Consider the following 20,230-nt stretch of genomic DNA (forward strand, 5'->3'; position numbering starts at 1 on the left):
GCTCTCTCGTTCCCGGAACCCCGAGCAAGCAGGTCTCCTTCCCTGCGGTTTGCTGGGTGGCTCCGGGAACGCGAGAGCAAACCGCGGCGAAGCTGGTCTCCTTTCCCGGTTTGCTCTCTCGTTCCCAGAACCCCGAGCAAGCAGGTCTCCTTCCCTGCGGTTTGCAGGGTGGCTCCGGGAACGCGAGAGCAAACCGCGGCGAAGCTGGTCTCCTTTCCCGGTTTGCTCTCTCGTTCCCGGAACCCCGAGCAAGCAGGTCTCCTTCCCTGCGGTTTGCTGGGTGGCTCCGGGAACGCGAGAGCAAACCGCGGCGAAGCTGGTCTCCTTTCCCGGTTTGCTCTCTCGTTCCCGGAACCCCGAGCAAGCAGGTCTCCTTCCCTGCGGTTTGCAGGGTGGTTCGGGGAACGCGAGAGCAAACCGCGGCGAAGCTGGTCTCCTTTCCCGGTTTGCTCTCTCGTTCCCGGAACCCCGAGCAAGCAGGTCTCCTTCCCTGCGGTTTGCTGGGTGGCTCCGGGAACGCGAGAGCAAACCGCGGCGAAGCTGGTCTCCTTTCCCGGTTTGCTCTCGCGTTCCCGGAACCCCCCTTGAAGCCGCCCAACAGTGCTGCAGTGTGGCCACATCTAACACCACTTGCAGCGCTGGTTGCTGTAAGTGTGGCCACTCTGCAGCGCTGGCCCTATACAGCTGTACTAATACAGCTGTAACAACCAGCGCTGCAAAATTTTAGATGTAGACATGGCCTCAGTGACAACAATTACCCCCTGCAGTCAATGGAGTTTGCCCGGGCTCACTGGGAGTGGAGCGCAGCCTTTGATGTGCCCCTCCGAGGGGCTCGCCGGAGTCAGGGCATGGCAGCACTGTACAGGTACCCCCCACCCAGCGGTGTCGAAAAGGCACTGTCGGGGCAACCTGCCTGTAGCACCTGCTCCCGTAGCTGCAGTGGCTAAATCAATGCGAGTGGTGAGTAAGAATGAGACGGCTCTGGGTCTCAGCACGAAGAGACGCACATACACTGACACTGTCTGCAGAGTCTGCACGTCAGAGCTCACTCCCCTCTAGCCCAGCCTCTGACAGCAGCCACTGCAGCCTGAGCCATCCCGCCCCCGGCAGGCGCCTCCCCCTGCTCAGCCCGGGGCCCTGCTCTTTGGTAGCTGCCCCGCTGTTGTTGACAATCCCTCTGGAGACTGCAGCTCTCACTGCCTGGACAGAGGAGCCGGGCCTGGCAGTGTGAGTTGCTCCACCAGCCCAGCACCTCCAGGGACCCCTAAGGGCCTGGCATTACAGCAACACCCGTCTCCACCTTCCTCTAATGTGCTGAGAGCCAGACAACCAAGTGCTGGGGGTGGGGGAGGTCCATCAAAGGCCCTGAGGATGGGCCTCCAGGCCCCCATACTGCACCTGCCACTGCTGATCTGCCCTCTATCTGGTGAGGAGCACTCTGCGCCCCACCCAGCAGCCTCAGCCCCCCATACCTCTTAGGGGAGCCACAAGCCACGCTCCCTGCCTGTCAATTCACTCCCCCGGTTACCCAGCAAATACCCTGTGATGTTATTGATATAATCTGGGACCATATAGAACATGGTTGCAACCAAGGTCCTGCAGTGGCACCAAATCTTATGTAAAGGGGGTCGTATAACGTGTCTAAGACCAGGTTATGGGTTGCTGGTTATGATTATGCTGTCTGTATGCATGTGTCATTTTTTAGTTGAAGTTATGAATATTGGCTCTATCCTGTCTGTATTTCAAACTTGTGCTGTGCTTCTGGGTAACAACCCAGACAAGTAGGTGTTAGCTCTGCCTAGCCTGCTTGATGGCCCATTAAGGACCATCAGCTATACAACTGACCCATTGAGAGGAGGCAGATATGCCTTGTAACTCAGCAAAGTATGCAGGAACTTGCCCATGTGACTCCATACTCCATTTTGCTGTAATTTTCCACAGTAAGGACAAAGAGGTTCTTACACCTGGAAAAAAACTATAAAAGGCTGATGTAACTGATGCCATTTAACCAATTTTAGCTCTCATCTATATCTTTTTCCTTTTATGAATAAACCTTTAAATTTTAAATTCTAAAGGATTAGCAACAGTGTGATTTGTGGGTAAGATCTGATTTGTATATTGACCTGGGTCTGGGGCTTGATTCTTTGGGATCGAGAGAACCTTGGGCTATAACTGTCCTGTTTAAGCAATTAGTCCTGAATTGGCACTCTCAGCTGGGTCCTGCCAGAACTGCATCGTCACACCCCCTACTCAGGGGTGGTCATATGTGGACTAAGAGGGCACACGATTATAGGACCTTAGGGGCTGGCACCAGAATCCTAGTGACCTTAACCTACCTGATTGCAGGTGTTAATATCTACCCCATTCCTCAGGTGATCCAAGGCTTTGTCCAGGTTCCCGGATCTCGCAGCCCTCAGAAAGCTGGTTGCAGCATCAGCCTAGGGGAGAAAAGAGAGCACATGAGTCAGCATGTGCCCTGGCTCCTACCAGCCCGATGTCAGGGCAGGGTACCCATTGCAGAGCTAGGGGCATGAGTCATTCCCAGAACCGAGCACACGCTGTAGGGAACAAGCTGCACCAGCCAGCTCCAGGGCACCTAGCAGGGACCTTCCAGTGGGCTCAATCACCCCATCCCAATTCCTGCTGCCCCCGTTCCACATCAGCAGAGGGTCTGTCGCTAGCAGGCAGCCTTTTCAGTGCTGGAGCCTGGCTAGGGGTCTGTGGTGAAGCAGAAGGAGCTGTGGCTGAAGTGCCCCCCAGCAAAGCTGCCATTTATATGCAGACCCAGCTCAGGAACACAAGGGAAACGGCTTCTTTCCCCAGTGCTCTCACCCCGCCTGGCTCTCATTGGCGCTGAAAGGCCTGAGCCAGCTGCCGGATGTGCAAGAAAAGGGAGCAGGGCTCTCAGTGCTGCAACAACAGGCAATGCCCCATTCAAACCCTCCACTGTGCCTGTCCCCCATCCAGCAGGCTCTCCCAGCGTCGGGTCAATGGAAGGGATGGGAGGAGAGCTCTGTCACGCCCAATGTGTTCGTGCACCTCGCAGAAAGAAGGCCTAGGGTGCTACTGCAGTTCAAACATTCCAGCATCATCACAATCTCGGTGTGGCAGTTACAGAACCAGCCGCCTGACCGGGGCTGCACCTCCCAGCAGCGATGGCTGCACTGGGACTAGGAGAGGAGGGAATGGATGATGGGGCGTCATGAGGGACGTGGTCCCTGGCCACTTCATGGCGAGGCTCCCAAGGCTGGCCTGACACACAGTAGCTGGGGAGAGATGGAGAAGCTAGTCACAGAGCCAGGCTTTCCACAGCTACAAAGTTTATAACCCAGCCATACCCCTGACCACAGCTGGGCACATCTGTCTGGCCCAGGGTCCTGTTCCCCTGGCCAGGAAAAGTCAGTGGGGGAGGGACATGGACTATTTCTCCATTCTTGGCATGGAAATCAGTAAAAAATCCCTTGAAATAGACATGCTGCGAATCAACAATGAACCCAAGCTTGCTACAGAGCCCTTCTTCTCCACATCAGACATCTCACCAGTTTATCCAGAACCATTTCCAGTTGCTACTGGTCCTGCTTGGCTCTGCGGGGCCCCCTCCCAGCTCTGTACACTTGTCTAGAACACAGCCCCTGGCCCTGGCCCCCAGCCTGAGCAGGAACGCAATGCCCCTCAGGAAGCGAAGCAGGCACAGCCCCTCGGTGAGACATGGCTAACTGAGACACTTGGGCTATTATTAACCTTGCACTTCCTGTGCAGGGTGATGTTAATATAGTCACGGGTCATAAAGCAGGAGGTGACAGAGCACAGGGCGGGGGGGGGGGGGGCGGGGAGAAGCTCTTCGCACTCTGATGCAGACCCTGAGCCTCTGACCGTAGCCCCCTAGGAGTGCGTGCTTGGGGCTGTGGCTTGCTGCCATGCCGGCGTTAGGAAGAAGGGGTGTTAGCTAACATGAGGGGAAGACAAGAGAGCTGGTTAGCAAGTCAAACCCTTGGCTAGGCCCATCCCCAGGCCACACCTGGCGGCTTCCCTCGATACTAGAACTGCCTGTGGACATTAGGGTGTATATTATGGCAGCACCGAGGGGTCTGGGCTCTGCACAAATACACAGAGACAGTCCCTGCCCTAAAGAGCTTATGCTGTAAACAGGCCAGACTGGCTGGGTGGAAAGATAACCACTCTTCCGTTGCAGGCCTAGAGAGATTTGCCCAGAATCACATAGGCAATCTATGGCAGAGCCAGGAACCCAGATCGCCGGCGTTCCAGCCCAGAGTTGTAAGCTCACGGCCACCCTTTCTCTACGGACGAACACCTATCGGCAGAGCTGGCCAAGAGCTGGCAGGCCCCAGCCATGGTTCAGTAACATTTTCAAAGCAAATCATGACTTGTTAGCAGCAAAGCAAAGCGAGACTGGGGAGGAGATGCTCAAAGGTTGTGAGAAGTGACTTGGGATGATCCGGGTCTCTTGGCACAGAAACTACAACAATCAGTGTGGGTTAAACTACCAGGATAATAAAACCAACTCTGCTTTCTGGAGAAAACCCTTCAAATGGGCTTAGAAGGGACCCCCGTGTCACAGGGCTGAGCTGCTCTGTACTAAAGCAACGGAAGTAATGACAGTAACACACACTGATTGGGTGCTTTGCACACCGAAGGATGACACAACTCTTCACAAACAGGAACTAGGAATCCAGCCACCACTGAAATGTAGCCACCTCTGGAGTGATGCAGCAGCTGTTTAAGTAACAACACTATGCAACAACTTGGGATAGGAAGTGAAAAACAATGGATCCAGTTGAAACTATGGGGCAAATGCTGAGTGGCAGAAGGTGATGACCCAGGCTGGGACTTGCTCAAGACACCAGAGTTCACACGTCTAGGGCCAGATATTCAGGTAAGCATGGCACACGAAGTCTGAGCGCTTAGCAATCTGACTCCTAGAGTTATCTTTCACCAGGTGCCTTGGAACATGCCTGTCAAGTGAGCAGGCCCGCTCAGTGGAAAGGCAGCCACTTCTGCAGCACAGCACCCCTCATGCCAGGCAGGGGCACTGCTCTGTTCTGACCTAGCATGAGGCAGCAGGTAATCACCAGTGCCTGGCCCACCTCAGACCGGTCCATGAGCAAAGCTGGGTGCTCCCCTGAGACTGCAAGGCCCTCAGGGCAGGGACGATCCCTTCTGGAACACAATGCACAGCATGTGTGCTGCTACACAAGCCAGCGGTACCATGGTTGCAGGCTGAAGCAGTGTCTGGGCTTGGGGCTCCATTCTTCTCTCTCTGTTGTAGTTGTGGGTTCGCTCAGTAGAATGAGGACATGCCAATCACCCAGCTCTCTCTCCACTGCAACTGCAGCCTCCTGGTCTGATAACCCAGCGCTGACTAACCTCTCTGCTCCCACTTCAGGGACATGCAGCCAAGCCCCAGCTATTGCTATCGATCCAAGCCCACGCACCAGAGAAACAAGAGTCTGATTATTATTTGGGCGGCCGTCCCATCAAAGCTGCACTGGCTGCCAGTAGCACCCAGCCCCCCAGGCTCACCCAGTCCTTGCCACCATTCAGCCCCATGTGCAGCAAGTTCCTCAGTCGCATTTCTTGCATGAGCTGCTGGACTCAGCACCAGCTAAGAACAAGGAAGAGGTGCTGGAGACAGCGCTACGGTTTCCACTCACAGCAGAGCAGCCTGCTCATGCCAGCGAGCGTGTGCGTCTGTGTGATCCCCCCTGCCTGCTGGCCCCCTCCAGCCCTCCGAGGAAGGCCCAACTCCAAGGGACTGACCTGCTGTTTATGGTGCAGAGTAACGAGGGAGGCATCACGTGGCACTGAGATGCCTTCTGCTCAATCAGGTTTATCCATTGTGATAGACAGGACCCGCGGCCAGAGACGTCCCCATGCTGTGCTTGGCAGTGCACAGTTTGCACGCTGAGCCCGGGGTGCTGAGCTGGAGAGCCCACGATTCACAGCAGGGCTGAGCTGAGCATTTTATGTTGCAGCCTCAATGCAGAGGATTTTCCAGCTCTGGAGCCTGCTAGAAGCCTCCTTTGCTCAGTCAGGAGCAGTGGAAGGGCAGCACCTCAGCTTGCTGTGGGCATTTCAGCCGCTGCCCAGAAACCTTGCAGAGAAATCCCCTTTGAAGCGCAGAGCACAGTACAGCTTCCCTGTCCATAACACACAGCGCTGCGATGATTAAAATGAGATAACTCCAGGGCTCCAACAGCCCGTAGCTGCCAAAGCCCGGGCACAGAGCGGAGCAGGGAGGTGGCCAGGAATGCAGCTAGAAAGCAAACAGAAAAGCAAAGCAGAGCTTGCCTGGTGCGCAAAGGAGAGGCGTGTTGAATACTCACAGCCACGTCTGGACCGGACCTTCCCTTTTGAACTGCCATAGTCCAGCACTTGAGCTGAAACCCGAACCTGGTCTCCCCTCACCCCGTCCTTAACTAGCTACTCCCCGGCTTTGTGTGAGCCAGTAAGTCACACTGCATTCTGGCTAAAAATACAGGCTCCCTCCTCGCTCCAGCACGGGCCCTGCAGGGCTCGCCAGACGCTAATGGAATTGGTTCATTTTCTCTCCATTATTCTATCAGTCGGGATATTTACTACTGAGCCTCCTCCAGAAAGCACCTGGCTGCTGCCCAGGCCAGGGCATGAGTCGGAGCTGCTGGTGCCCTCCTGAGAATGGCAGAGAGGATGAGCTCAGAAGACATGCCAAGGAGCCTAGCTTTCAATGGTCAATGTATGCCACCAAGGAGAGGGGCTGCGGTGTCCTTGTGGCCACCAACTGCTGGGGGACAGGGCCCTGCAGACCAGGCTGAGGCCGGGGGAGCCAGGCAAACTGTTGCTTTTCTCCCCACAACCCACGTGCATGTCTCAGGGATGCATATCGCGTCCTAGGATGTCAGACAGCAGCACCCAGACAATGTGGGCAGCCTGAGAAGAGGGGACAATTTGGCTTGGATGTGAACGGCATGGAAACAGATCTGTGACTCTACTGTCTTCTTGGCGCTATAGTGCGTCTGTCTGTCACTTCTGGGTGTCTTTTCATGGCGATTCTCTTCTACATCAGTGAGTCACCATGTCAGAGGCCAGAACAGATGAACTCAGCCATTGAAAAAGTACCAAAGGGATGATAGAGCAGGGCTAATTTCCAACAAAAGGACCTTCCGCATCATTCTTAAAATAAGGGCAGGCAGGTCAAGAGGAGCTCAGAGGGATGTATCTGCCATAGCCCTGCACATACACACCCCGGCATGTTCACTCACCACTTACACAAGTGCTTACACGCCTACCCACACACACGCACCCACTGCCTCCATACACAGAGAAGCCATTTGTATTTTTCTGTCTTCAAACTGTCTGGACCGAGTCTGTGTGCCTTTCTGTCTCCCGGGCAGTTTTCCGGGACAGTTTAGTCCAATGGGAGGAGATATTCTTCCTGGCATTGCCCACTGAACGCAAAGACGAGAGAGATTCGATGGGAGAAGGACCAGACCCAGACTTTGCCGAGGGCTTTGCAACGCCCAGGACACTACTCTTATTCTACCTGCTTTTTGCTGACAATTTACTCCCCCTTTGTACCTCCCTGGCACGGGGCTTTCCCTTCAGTCGCAAGCGCTGGGCTCTTCCCAGCAGTCCAGCCCAATGCAACCAGGGGCGGCTCTAGGCATTTTGCTGCCCCAAGCATGGTAGGCAGGCTGCCTTCGGCGGCTTGCCTGCGGACAGGGCCGGTGCAACCATTTAGGCGGACTAGGCGGTTGCCTAGGGCGCCGAGATTTGGCGCCCCCCAATTTTTTTTTAAATGGTTGAGCAACCGCTGCTACTGGGACAGAGAGGGAGTCTGAGCTGCCGGCAGCAGCCGGCAGCCCAGGGTGTCCCCTGGGTCAGCGCTCCGCCGCAGCAGTCAGCAGTCCGGGGGTCCCCTGGCCCAGGGAAACCCAGGGTGTCCGGAGGGGGCTGCTCGGGCGGCTCCAGTGGACCTCCCGCAGGCACCACTGCGGCAGCTCCACCAGAGCCGTGGGACCAACGCGTGGGGTGGAGAAATTGCCGTCTGCCTAGGGCACTCAAAACCCTAGTGCCAGTCCTGCCTGCGGAGGGTCTGCTGGTCCCGCCTGCGGGAGGTTCTCTGAAGCTGCGGGACCAGCAGACCCTCCGCAGGCAAGCCGCCAAAGGCAACCTGCCTGCCACCCTTGCGGCGACCAGCAGAGCGCACCCCAAGGCTTGCCACCCCAAGCACGCGCTTGGCATGCTGGGACCTGGAGCCGCCCCTGAATGCAACACACACGTCAGGCTTTCGATTTAGACTCACTTTGCACTCGCTGCACCAGCCTCTGTGGGACTCGCCCAAATTGAGAGCCACTTTTGAAATGCAGGCCCAAGTATCTGCCCAAAGCCCGCGGTGAGCAGCTGGAAGAGCCAGCGGGGGAACCTCAGCCCTGGTGCCTAGTCCTCTGCAGTAACCCCTGCTCTGGGGCACTGCTGGAGCTAGCTGCAAACAGAAAACTACAAACTTCCTGTAGTTAACAAATGCATACATGAGAGACTGTGCAAGTCCCTAAACCTGGGCTCAGGCTGGGTTTCCAGGCCCGTGGTTGGAGGATCGATGTCCCAGATCCCTGCTCAGGACACTGGACAGGGACAGAGTCCTGCTCTCATCTCCTCCCCTTCAGTCCCACTCAGGCAGCTCTGCACAAAGCTGATAAAGGAAGGGAGGTTACTAGTAACTCCACCTTGTTCCATGAAACACAGACACATTTATATCAGCCCAGGGAGCCCGCACAGCCTTTGGAAGCTCTGAGCAGATAATGTTTTCCATGCAAACACCCAGCACCTTGAGTTCAGCCCCCAGTTGCTAGGGTCTCTGGAGGCTAAGACTGCTTCAGCAATGTTACCTCGGTCACTGACCTGGGCAGGTAGGATGTAGTGATCACTGCTCCTGACGGACTAAAGGGTAGGCACATGTAGGACACTTGTTACCCCACTCTTCCCGCCTGCTTGTCTGCTTGACTGTATGTGACTTGGGGCAGGGACTGTTTGTACAGGACTGAGCACAAAGTCCCTCCCCCCATCTGCACTGGCATGGTGCACATCTGCCATATGTATTGGTGGACAGCAGCTGCGAAATAAGCATTATAACTTCCAATTTGCTAAGGACCTTCCCTGTGACGGAGGGGAGATGTGCACATGGAGGATCCAGGGAGATGACCTGGCTAGGAACGTGGCAGAGAAGAGATCCCAAAGTCTGTGACCTGAGTCTCGCCCTCCAGCACATCTATGCACTGTACTCTTCCCAGGCTGGTGGCCCCAGAGAAAGGTGTCTGAGGAATCCACCAAGAGCAATCCCCAGATCTTGCATAATGAAGGGAGAGCAAAAGGAGAGAAGGGAAAGAAGGTCCAGGGCTCCCTCTCTACTGAGTTCCCCAGTGTCCTGCTCAGGAGCCAGCCTCAACAGCTCTGCCAAGGGCAGCACTGACTACTTCCACCAGCCGACAGAGAGGGTGCTGGGGAAAGCGCTGGCACCTGCCAGATGGCTCCCAGGAAGCTCCGATACCTAGATCGGTTTTTCTGGCACCTCCCCACGGGTTTTCTTGTATGACCCCAGTGTTTGCTGCTGCAGAGATCCCCAGACCCCTCCACCACCTGTAGTGGAATGGCCTGAGCACAGCAAGCAGCTAGCCAAACCAGCCTCTCTGCCTGGCTCTGTGGGAAGAGACGCACTTACCGTGGGCCGAGAGCTGGGGAATTTGCTACTCTGAAAGGGCCTTTACGCTTTCCCCACATGGCCAGTGATATGCAGCACAGCTGGGGCCTGCACAGAGCGCTCCCCACACAAACACAGCCACCAGCGAGTCCTGCAGCAGCACCACCGGTTCTGTTCTGGGAACTGAGAAGGAATAAATGGGCTATAGGTGTTAATATCATTTAATACTATTTGATGCTGAACGCAGGGGCAGCTCCAGGCATCAGCACGCCAAGCACGTGCTTGGGACGGCAAGCTGCGGGGGGCGCTCTGCTGGCGCCACAAGGGCGGCAGGCAGGTTGCCTTCAGCGGCTTGCCTGCGGAGGGTCCGCTGGTCCCGTGGCTTCGGAGGACCTCCCGCAGGCAAGCCGCTGAAGGCAGCCTGCCTGCTGTGCTTGGAGCGGCAAAATGGCTAGAGTCACCCCTGGTTGAACAGTGACTAAGTTAAGGGGGGAGGGATAGCTCAGTGGTTTGAGCACTGGTCTGCTAAACCCAGGGTTGTGAGTTCAATCCTTGAAGGGGCTACTTAGGGATCTGGGGCAAAAATCAGTACTTGGTCCTGCTAGTGAAGGCAGGGAGCTGGACTTAATGACCTTTCAAGGTCCCTTCCAGTTCTAGGAGATAGGTATCTCTCCAACTATTTTAATGTTTTTTTTAACCCCCTAAACCCATTTATTCCACCTCAATCAGTACAAGTATTATAACAGCTTTCACCCATCTAGCTAAGCCCCTCCCCCTTACCCCAGCATCTCTGTGGTGCATCTTCAGAGATCCTAGGCAACCCGCAGGGACAGTGGCAATGGACCCACTGCAACTTAGACATCTCCTCTGATGCTAAATATCCCCCAGACACCATTTCTCAGCTTCCAGCCCCATGCCAGCAGATGAGTGACCCATCAAATTGCACCCAGCCTTGTCCACCTCAGGATCCGGGAGCCTGCCGTGACAGCCCCAGACTATTCTGCAACCTAAGAGAATGGGCAGATGCCTCCTCACTCACACGTGGATTCAGGAGGGGAGCCCTGCAGCTGCCTGTGTGCTAGTCCCGATCCCCGAGAGGCAGTGGCTGCAGACATGAAGAGGGCTCCACTCTCCTAGGAGTCTTCAAGGACAACGTTGGCACAAGAACAAATGGGTAAAAACTGGCCATGCAGAAATTCAGGCTGGAAATTGGAAGGAGGTTTCTCCCCGTCCGAGGGCAAGGTTCTGGAGCAGCCTCCCAATAGGAGTGGTGGGGCCAAACAACTAGTTTGAAGAGACAGCTGTACAAACGTATGAGTGCGATTGTCTGACAAGTCTGTGTATGATGGAAGGGGCAGGGCTCAGCAGCCCTGGGGCTCACTTTCAGTGTGTCTTATGTTCCTAACAGCTCAAGCGTCAGGGCTTCAACCTGGGTCAGGAAAGGGCCCCCCTCAGAAGAGGCTGGTATCCTTCCTCTGGAGCATCAACGATGGTGACAGGTGGGGCTGGGACATTGGGCAGGGTGGCCAGGGCTCTGCGGACTGTGGTGGCACCCAGTATTCTCTGTATCTGGTGTTTGGCTGGCTGGTTCTAGTTTACACTCTTGGGATCTCACTGACCCTACGTGTGCGGCTGGGAAGGAATTTCCCCCCAGGTCAGACTGGCAGTGACCGTGGGGGGTTTCACCTTCCTCTGCACCATGTGGGTGTGGGTGACTTGCCAGGATTCTACTCTGCAAGTGGGTTTACCTCTTTTAATCATTTCCCTGCCACTTAGGGGCAGGGCGAGGCTCAGGCACTGGGGCACCTCAGTCCCCCCTGTTCGCTGCCTGTGGCGCACAGCAGTCTAGTCTACTGTGGACTGTGACACTTTGGTCTCACTTTGGTTCTTGGGTTAGTGTGCGAGTGTTGGTGGCCAGTGAAATACAGGAGCTCAGACTAGACAACCTGGTGTCCCTTCTGGCCTTGAATTCTCTCGGTATGTCTACACTGCGACAAAAATCCTGCGCACCAAGTCTGAGACCAGCTCAGCTGACTCGGGCTCGGGCTGCAAGGCTAAAAATAGCAGTGTAGGCATTTGGGCTGGGCCTGGGCTCGGAGACCCTCCCCCCTTGCAGGGTCTGAGAGCCAGGGCAGTCATGGCCAGGCAGCAGTGTAGACATCTCCTAGGACTCTGCACTCCTTGCTGGCAAGGAAGCACGTAGCAGAGCCAGCTCTATCACAGGGCTTTGCTAAGTGAAGTTTCCCTGGGCTGCTCTCAGGCGGAGAACTTGAAAGCAATTCAACCCAATTAAACCACTAAATGCACATCTGTCTCTTGAGTTTTACCACTTATGATAACATTACAGCTTCAAACTCCTGTCTCCTCCGTCCTTCGGACAGTCATGTGCTCCTATCAGCAAGGTACTTAGCAGCTCCTGCTCAGCGTCCTGCTGACATCTGCTTGCAAATCCACATGCCTGAGGCTCAGGAGCAGCATGTGGCACTGCTTTATCTTAGCTAAATCAGACACAAGACAGGATGTAAAGCTGCTCCCATCACAGGCATGAGTCAACCTGGAGGAACCAGGTCAGGACAGTCCACTGCCCCAAACCCACCTTGTCCCTGCCACATAAGCTGCTTGGCAGACAGACTGTGCATGCTAGCGAAGGGCTGGGCCTGTAATGGAGTCACTGATCGCAGGACAGCAGCCCCATCCCAGAGACACGCTGCAGTGCTAAGGGGAAGAGGCAGTTTTGCCTTTGCCTGCACGCAGGTATCCCACTGCTCAACAGCACCAGGGGTGAGTGATGGCTAGCCACACAGCCAAGCTGATGGAGAGCCAACCCTGCATGCTGCTGGACAGTGCTGGCCTTGGACACAAAGCAGCCAGAGAAGCCTGCCAATGACGTGAAACAAAGCCAGAGGTTCGCAGACTTGGTGTTAGGAACGGAGCAGGGGTAGGAAGGACTCCTGTCCAGTCCCTGGACACCAGTGCAAGACACTCCCCTCCAGCGCATTAGCCTGTGCTTCATCCCACGCAGTATGGCTCGCCGCCGGCACGCAGCTGTGTTGTACAGAACACAGACAGAGAAGGCCCCTGCTCCAAGAAGCTGACACCTGCCACTCAATGGAATACTAATTAACATGGGGGTTATGTGGTCCCAGTAGCCGGGGCTTCCACTGCTTCCCTGGGGTATGACTGCCATCTGATAGATGGCTCCAGAGAGAAATGGTTTCTGAGGTTCAGCCCTTTCTTCATTTCCATCCAGTGCTCCTAGCTTCACCCTAAACAAATCCTCTCCACGTGTTCACCACCTTCACCACCTGGCCAGTTATCACAGATCCCTTCGGCTGGGTCTATCTGCCTCTGCCCTCCAGATTTCCAAGCACTGCCTTTCACAGTGCAGCTCCCTTACTAGTGGAGGGCTGTGCTCTGTAACTCTGCTCAAAGCAGACCTCCAGTGGGATGAACATGCTGGCAGCACTGGTCTATTGCTCCCTTCTTGGGTTCAGGCGGAGGGGAAGGCTAATGTAGCCATAGTCCCTGTGGTCATTTAGCCAAGTTAGACACAAGCAGCATTTCTAATCTTCTCCATAAATCCATCCCACCTTCTCTCTGACCTCATCATGCTCTTCTGCATGGCCCCTCCCTCCCGCTGTTGCCTTGCTGGTATCAAGGTGCCCAGATCAACAACCGAGTCCTTTCCCACCCGGCTGCTTACGCTGAGAAACTGCAGCCCCTTAGAACACATGCTGTCAGGTCTAACAGAGAGCCGGTCATGGTTCACCCTCTGTGGTCTCCCCGGGGCTCCACACAGCCAGCTGACAGGGCGTGGAACAGGTCGGCCCTTGTCTACACTACACTATGGTAGGTTTTACAGCCTGTTCTCACACAATGAAACTTCCCAACATAGACAATCCCCATCTCAGTGCCTCTGCACAGGCAGCCCCAAACAAACAGCATTGCTTTACTTATCACCCTGAAAGCTCCTCCCTGACTGGCGCTCCATTGCTGTCCAGCTCACCAGCTTTCCAAGTGGCATGTCTGCCATCTGGACAGAGCTTCCCAGATGTCGTAGCTGCACCTCCCCCAAGTTGCTATTTTCTGCCCCATGTTTCTAAGCCCTCAGTGGGTCCCTTTGTTCTACTATGACCTCCTGAGTGTCCGCTCCCTGCCCCTGCAAACAGCACTGAGATGATGCTGCTTCGCTCCCCCATCAGGTTCCCTAGTGCAGGGGCCTGACACCAAGCTCCTTGGTCTAATCCCAGCACTGTGACCACGGCCTGGCAGACAGTTAGGGTGACCAGATGTCCCGATTTTATAGGGACAGTCCCAATTTTGGGGTCTTATTCTTATTTTTCTTATATATTTTTCACATTTGCTGTCTGGTCACCCTACAGGCTGTGCTAACGGGCCCAGGAGGAAACAGCATTAACACTGCTGTACAATGTATCCATATTGCACTTCCCCAACTATGGCAAATCATTTGGGGAGAGAGGGGGCTGAAGCTTTTCTCAACCTCCAGACATTTTATTTTGCTGCTTTCATTACCTTTCCCCCATTTCTTAGGTTACAGGCACCTTCTGTATCTGAAACTTTCTAGCCCCGGATCTCCAGCCCAGGGGTTTATGCCAGCTGAGATGCTTTTTAATTCCCCTTTAATGCCTCCAGTTTAACCATTTTACTGGGAAATGGTATTTTGAACTGGCTCAGAAACCAGCGTAAGGCAGTGGGGCTGTCTGGGCTGGGACATGAGCGCCGTGGCCTGTCTGATGTTCTACAGCAAGCAAAGGATCACTGCCATCAGCAGCACTTCTCTGGCTCCCAGAACCCTCCCCTTCACAACCAGAGAGAGACATGTGGCATCAGTTGAATTCCTCTCGCATAGCTCCAGAACCAGAGGCAGCAAGCCGGGGGTGAAGGGGAAAGGGACTGGCATAGGGACCAAGGGAGGCTGCTAGCTGACCCAGCTGGCTGAGGTCTGTGCCAAATAAAACCCAACCAGCTACGAAAGCCTCTCTGGAGTGCACGACCCAGGCTAGCTCCAAGGATTCTGTGTACTCACCAACACAAGAGAACACCCAAAACCCCAGATCATCCACTGACCAAATCCACATTGTTCTCAACTACAAAGCGATTCCATTAATCCTTAGGGCTCCAGGCACCATTTAACAGCCAGCTTGTAGGTCAAGGATTAATGCAGACCACAAGTCCTATAGGGATCAGGGATAAACCTTTCCAACTGTCCTGGGTTAAAGGGGGGAAGATCAAAGACAGAGACATGAAGTGATTTGTTCCAGGTCTCTCAGCTGCTTAGTCACAGAGGCAGGAACAGAACTCAGGACTCCTGACTCTCACTCCGCTGTGCTCCCTCTCTCTTGCCGGGGAACACAGACCCTGGCAGGGATGTCAGAGAGGAAATCGTATTTCAAATATTTCATTTGGGGGCCAAATTCTCATGAACCGCTTCTAGTTTGTCACCTCTGTTGTATATGTGCAGTCGCTTGCGACCACAAATAATGACACAGACACTCATGGCGACTGCTGCCCGGCCTGCCTTTCACCGATGCACAGTGCACTCAGAGCCCCCGCTCAGATCTCTGGTGAGCCATTTAGGGTCTTAAACAGCTGCTGTGGTTGAGGATTAGAAACGCTCCTCAGCTCCCCCCTGTGGGTGGGTCCCACTTGGCTGACAGCTGCAGCCAGAGCAGCTTTGGGGACACAGAGAGGGAGGGTGCCACAAGGAGCAGTTTGGAGGAAACAGCCCGCACCGGTGGGTCAAAACCCTTTGATAAGGGCATAAATCCTGCTGCTCTGAGCAGATTTGTTCCCAGACTACGCCCATGTGACACAAATGGGTTTTCTGAGCAACAGGATTAAGAGCCTGTCCTGTTATTCACAAATCATGATTGCCCTGGATCAACAGCCAGGCAGCCAGCACCAGCAGAGGTGTCAATAGAACACCATCCCATGGTGTTTGACCAGGGGAGCCAAGGCTATGAAAGAGTTAACATGGCTGCAGCTCCTGTCAGCATGGGCCCACCCCAGTGAAACCTGTAGCTTCCTCCTGAGGCTAGCAGGAGCCTCTCACGATTTTGTGCCTCCTGAGTGGGGAATGCTATTTTTATATCACAGGGTTCTGACTTAAGACAAACCTCTAGAGCTTGCTGTTCATGCATTACACCTTATTACAACCTACCAGGGCTTACAGCTGGTTAGAGAGACACATCAGCAACGTGACTACTTGATTTTTTACTTCTTACTCTCCTAATGCACTTTCTTCCTGGACCATGACAGCAAACAAATATAGCTGAGTTTGTGCAGACGGGGGTGTGCAGAGAACACACCAGGAAAACCCAGTGCACAGAAGGTATGTGACAGATTGCCACTTGCCAGTAAAAAACAGGGACAAATTCTGGGCCTGCCTGGTGCAGCCCAGAGAGTGGGGGCAGCCTTTCCAGCGACGGGCGTGTATGGTGGACCCAGCCTCATCTATCCCAGACACTGCACATGGCTCCTAGCACTGAGGAGAGGGGCTGGGTTCCAGCACCCACCGCCAGTGCCCCAGACCCAAATCTGGTTGCTTCCAAACAGATTCATTCTGTGCCCAGAGGAAGGCTTTTAAATGTTGCTTGGGAGCAGCTTCTAATTTCTACAATCTGTTCCCACTCATTTTTTCTAGCCCTGCTTCAGTAGGACTGATTCACATCTGCTCTGTGTGGATGCAGAGGGCAAAGGCCCTGAGCAGGGAACTGTCTGTTAGAATCTGTACAGCGGTGACTGATCAGTGTGCTAGAACTGCGGGAGAGGCAGATGCTGTGCTGTGGCTGAGACACAGGGGCTCTCATGCCATCCTGGCTGCTGTGCATGAGAAGTGCTCTCTAAGCCAGGGGTTCTCAACCTTTTTCTTTCTGGGCCCCCTCCCAACATGCTATAAAAACTCCATGGCCCAGTTGTGCCACAACAACTGTTTTTCTGCATATAAAAGCCAGGGCCAGCATTAAGGGGTAGCAAGCAGGGCAATTGCCCAGGGCCCTATGCCACAGGGGGCACCGTGAAGGCTTCGGCTTCATCCCCAGGTGGTGGGGCTCGGAGCCCCGAGCTGCAGTACTGTGTGGTGGGGCTTTGGCTTTCTGCCCTGGGCCTAGCGAGTCTAACGCCAGCCATGCTTGGCAGACCCCCTGCTTGCAGCACCCCCGGATTCCTGGTTGGGAACCACTGCTCTAAGCCATCTAGGGAAGAAGGCCCCAAGGAAGGCTGCCTGCAGCACGGCTCTTAGACAATATCCCCCCTTGCACTGGCAAGGGGAGCTGTGCTAGGACCCTGCGAGCAACGCCTGTGCCTAATGAAGGAAAGTTGCTGCTAGCATGGCTTCAAAGGCAGTTGGAGCCTGCATGGAAACCCCACCCAGTGCGCCCGACCCAGTGCTTTAGGTGGGCAGCAAAGATGACAACTTGGCAGCTGCTGTTTACCGTTACAAAAGAAAACTGGCAGCCAATCCCCCTTCCCCCTCAGCTATATCAGCTCAGAATATGCTGGCGTGGAGAGCAGGGACGGTCTTGCTTTTAACTCTCCAGCCTGGAAACAAGGGGCTCAGATCAGTTCCTGGCTCTGCCACTGACTCCCTGTGTGACCTTGGCCAAGTCCCCCATCTGTACAATGATCGATCCTGTATCTCTCATCTGTTTGGTCTGCAAGCTCTCTGGGGCAGGGGCTGTCTCACACAGCACACAGCTGCCCAGCACCATGGGGCCCTGATCTCATGCTACCAGTTCTGACAGACACACGCCAGGCAGGATAGGTAAACAGCCTCCCAGCTATCCTTCCCCCAGGAATTGAGTTGCAAGAGCCCCCTGCTGCCTTTAGAGGCTGCCCAAATACTCACTTTCCGTAGGTGCAGCAGGTCTGGCATCCCTAATGGTGAAAGGGAAGCCCCCATGTCCGTGCTTGGGGTCTGCACAGATGCACAGCGAGTTCTGCCTCCAAAACAAGTGCCCAAGATCCCAGCAGGCACAGGGCTTTATCAGCAGCGGCAGGCCTCCCCCCTATCACCACTCACACGTGCAGATGCTGAGGGGAGGCTCCTGCGTGGGGACTGGAGATTACAGGGGCTGCCCCATGCCAGGGCCCATGGTAAACAGTGGCTGGGCTCTTCTCCGAGCGTTTGAGACGGCAGGGTGTCTGGAACATGCTTTCTAAACACGTCTGCAGGCTTGTGAATGGGACTCCAACCTTGGGCACCTGAACCCTGCCTTTCAAACAGGAAAAGTGCAGGGCAGGCCTCGGAAACGTGAGACACAGTAAGGACAGAATTCCTCGTCTGAAAGCTGCTCAGGGCCAGGACTGCCTCTGACCTTGTGTGTGTAGCACCCATCACAAGGGGACCGGATCCCTACATGTTACTGCAGCACAATGAAACTCACTTCTCCTAGTCACAGGGCAGATCCAACTCCAGCCTTCCCTCCTGGAGATCCCTGCATGCAGGGGGATGGGGAGTGAGCCCGAAGCCATTTGGAGCAGGGTCTCTCCACCTGCTCTACTGGGAAGTCACAACACAGCTCATGAGAACAGACCTCTTGGAAATAGCCCCTCCAGATGGTCTGTGCTCCAATACCATGACAACGGGTGCACTATGAATACTGACAGGGGAGTGTTTACTTGGCACTCCAGGCTGGAAGACTAGATTCTGCTCTCCATTAAAGGGTGCCAGTGGCTTTGTTCACCCTGCTCAGGTGCCCGGTGATTAATTAGCTGGTATTTGCAAAGTGCATAGCGAACGCAGGACAGCGCAGTGCTCCATTTCTGTTTTTAGCTCCCATTCATCAGGAACCCATGTGCTGACTGCAGACCTGTGGTAATCTGGATGCCTTGGGGCCATGCCAGCAGATGCCTCAGAACCTGAGTGACCACACGTGGGCAGGTCATCAAGCACAAATGTGACTATGGGGTGCTCACAGCAATGGCTGAGCCAGCTGCACCCCCCTGGATGCTTGCAAGTCAGCTAAGCCCATCCCTGGGAAATCACTCATTGCAGGAAGCGCTTTGGGATGTGCTCAGATGCAGTCATGAAAAATGGAGCCTGCCAAATGCTTTACATGATAGAGAGATGCAGGTTGACCCCAGCAGGGCTGTGCTCCAAGTTACAGCAGTGGCAGCAGAGCTGAGGCCTTATCAGAAAAAGTTCCTTATCAGAAAAAGAAATCCCCTTTGCACACGTGCATGCACACGCTGCGCCCGCAAGGCTCTGATGGAAACACTGGCAGAGCCTTCACTCTAGCAGTAGGTGCCACAATGCAGCAGGCAGATTCCTAGAGCCAGAGTGCAATTATCAGGCAGTTTGTGCATGTGCCACCCTGGCGTAGGTGTGCAGTCGGCTCAGGAGCTCCAGTTCCTCCACAGTAGTTGGGTTTATTCCCTTCCCCTCTTCTGCTTGAGCTGCAAACTCAGCTGATGGGAGCGGGAGAGTAAACAAGACTCATTTTCATTGGAGGGGGAGAGTAACCAACAAGGTCTTTTGTCCTCTTTAATGTCCCACTCTAGTCTGTCTGGTGTTGAGGGGCCTTCTTTGTGGGGCAGGACAGAACACCATCTGTTGAGAGACCAGCATTTCACACTCCTTAATCCCTCTCTCCTGCCCAGTGATTTACACAGCTACCAAGGCTCACAATGCAAATGCTCAGATATTACCATACAATGTGAGATACAGATGCTATGAGATCAATGCAGGCAGCCACTCACCAGCATTCCATAAAGTCTAAACACTAAACACATTCTTATAATCCTAACACCTATCATAACAATCCCAAGGCGCAAGTGAGCCAGACTTGTTCCATCGATGGATTTGTCAGTGTTCAGCTGAGGCACGGGGACCTTGGTTTGACCTGGCACCTGGCCTGCCAGCATCACATCATCTTCCACGTTCTTGTCTAGCCAGAACAGATGTCACAGTGCTTGAAATGCTGACAGCCACTCGTGGACCATCTTCATCCAGCCGCCCTGCATCAGTAACACCAGTGGAGATGAACTATTGCTAGCAAGAGCAGGACATGTTTGCACGGTTTTCTTGGTGCCAAATGTCTCCCCCTTTTGGGCCCCCTTTCAGATTTTTATTCCCCTCTTCATTTGCAGCTAATCCTGCTCCACTGACCAGTTCCAATTTCTCCAGAGATTAGCCAGGAGTCCTTTGCAGACACTGCACAGACCCTGGCAGGAGCATGCCGTTTGCAGACTCTCGTGTATACACAGAGGAGAGATCCAGAAAGGGCTATAAAAACCCTTTGTGTTCATTAACTTTCCAGGATCAAATGAGCAGAAGACACTGCCCAGCTCTGCTACCCAGAAGAGGTTATTGGGTGGAAGATGCTCTGCCAGACACTGGCCTGGGGACAGGGGAAATGCATGAGAACCAGCGAGCAAACCTTCAGGGAATGCGGTTCTAGGGAGCCTGTCGTGCTCTGGGAGGCCAGAACAAGGGACCTGAAATTAAACCACTTGCCTGCTCCATAACGTAACACACTTGCAGCTCTGAATCACAGCCCTGCGGAGTCCCTTCTG

General features: G+C 54.6%; 1 protein-coding gene across 17 annotated transcripts in view; it reads right to left on the reverse strand.

The window, feature by feature from the left end:
- Positions 1-17,689, reverse strand: part of ANK1 (ankyrin 1) — a 79,705-nt gene extending 62,016 nt beyond the window's left edge. For 8 of the 17 annotated variants that reach the window (XM_030538552.1, XM_030538550.1, XM_030538549.1 and 5 more), the window contains exons 1-2: positions 17,562-17,687; positions 2,337-2,438 (exon numbers count right to left, since the gene is read on the reverse strand). In XM_030538552.1, the coding sequence (XP_030394412.1) occupies positions 2,337-2,438; positions 17,562-17,615 (156 nt within the window). In that variant the 5' untranslated portion in view covers positions 17,616-17,687. Of the gene's footprint in view, positions 1-2,336; positions 2,439-5,778; positions 6,197-17,561 lie in introns of those variants that run through there. The other 9 variants (XM_030538551.1, XM_030538563.1, XM_030538566.1 and 6 more) reach the window with 5 other exon arrangements.
- Between the last annotated feature and the right edge of the window lie 2,541 nt (positions 17,690-20,230).

The sequence above is a fragment of the Gopherus evgoodei genome, chromosome 19, assembly GCF_007399415.2.
Source record: "Gopherus evgoodei ecotype Sinaloan lineage chromosome 19, rGopEvg1_v1.p, whole genome shotgun sequence".
NCBI lineage: Eukaryota > Metazoa > Chordata > Testudines > Testudinidae > Gopherus > Gopherus evgoodei.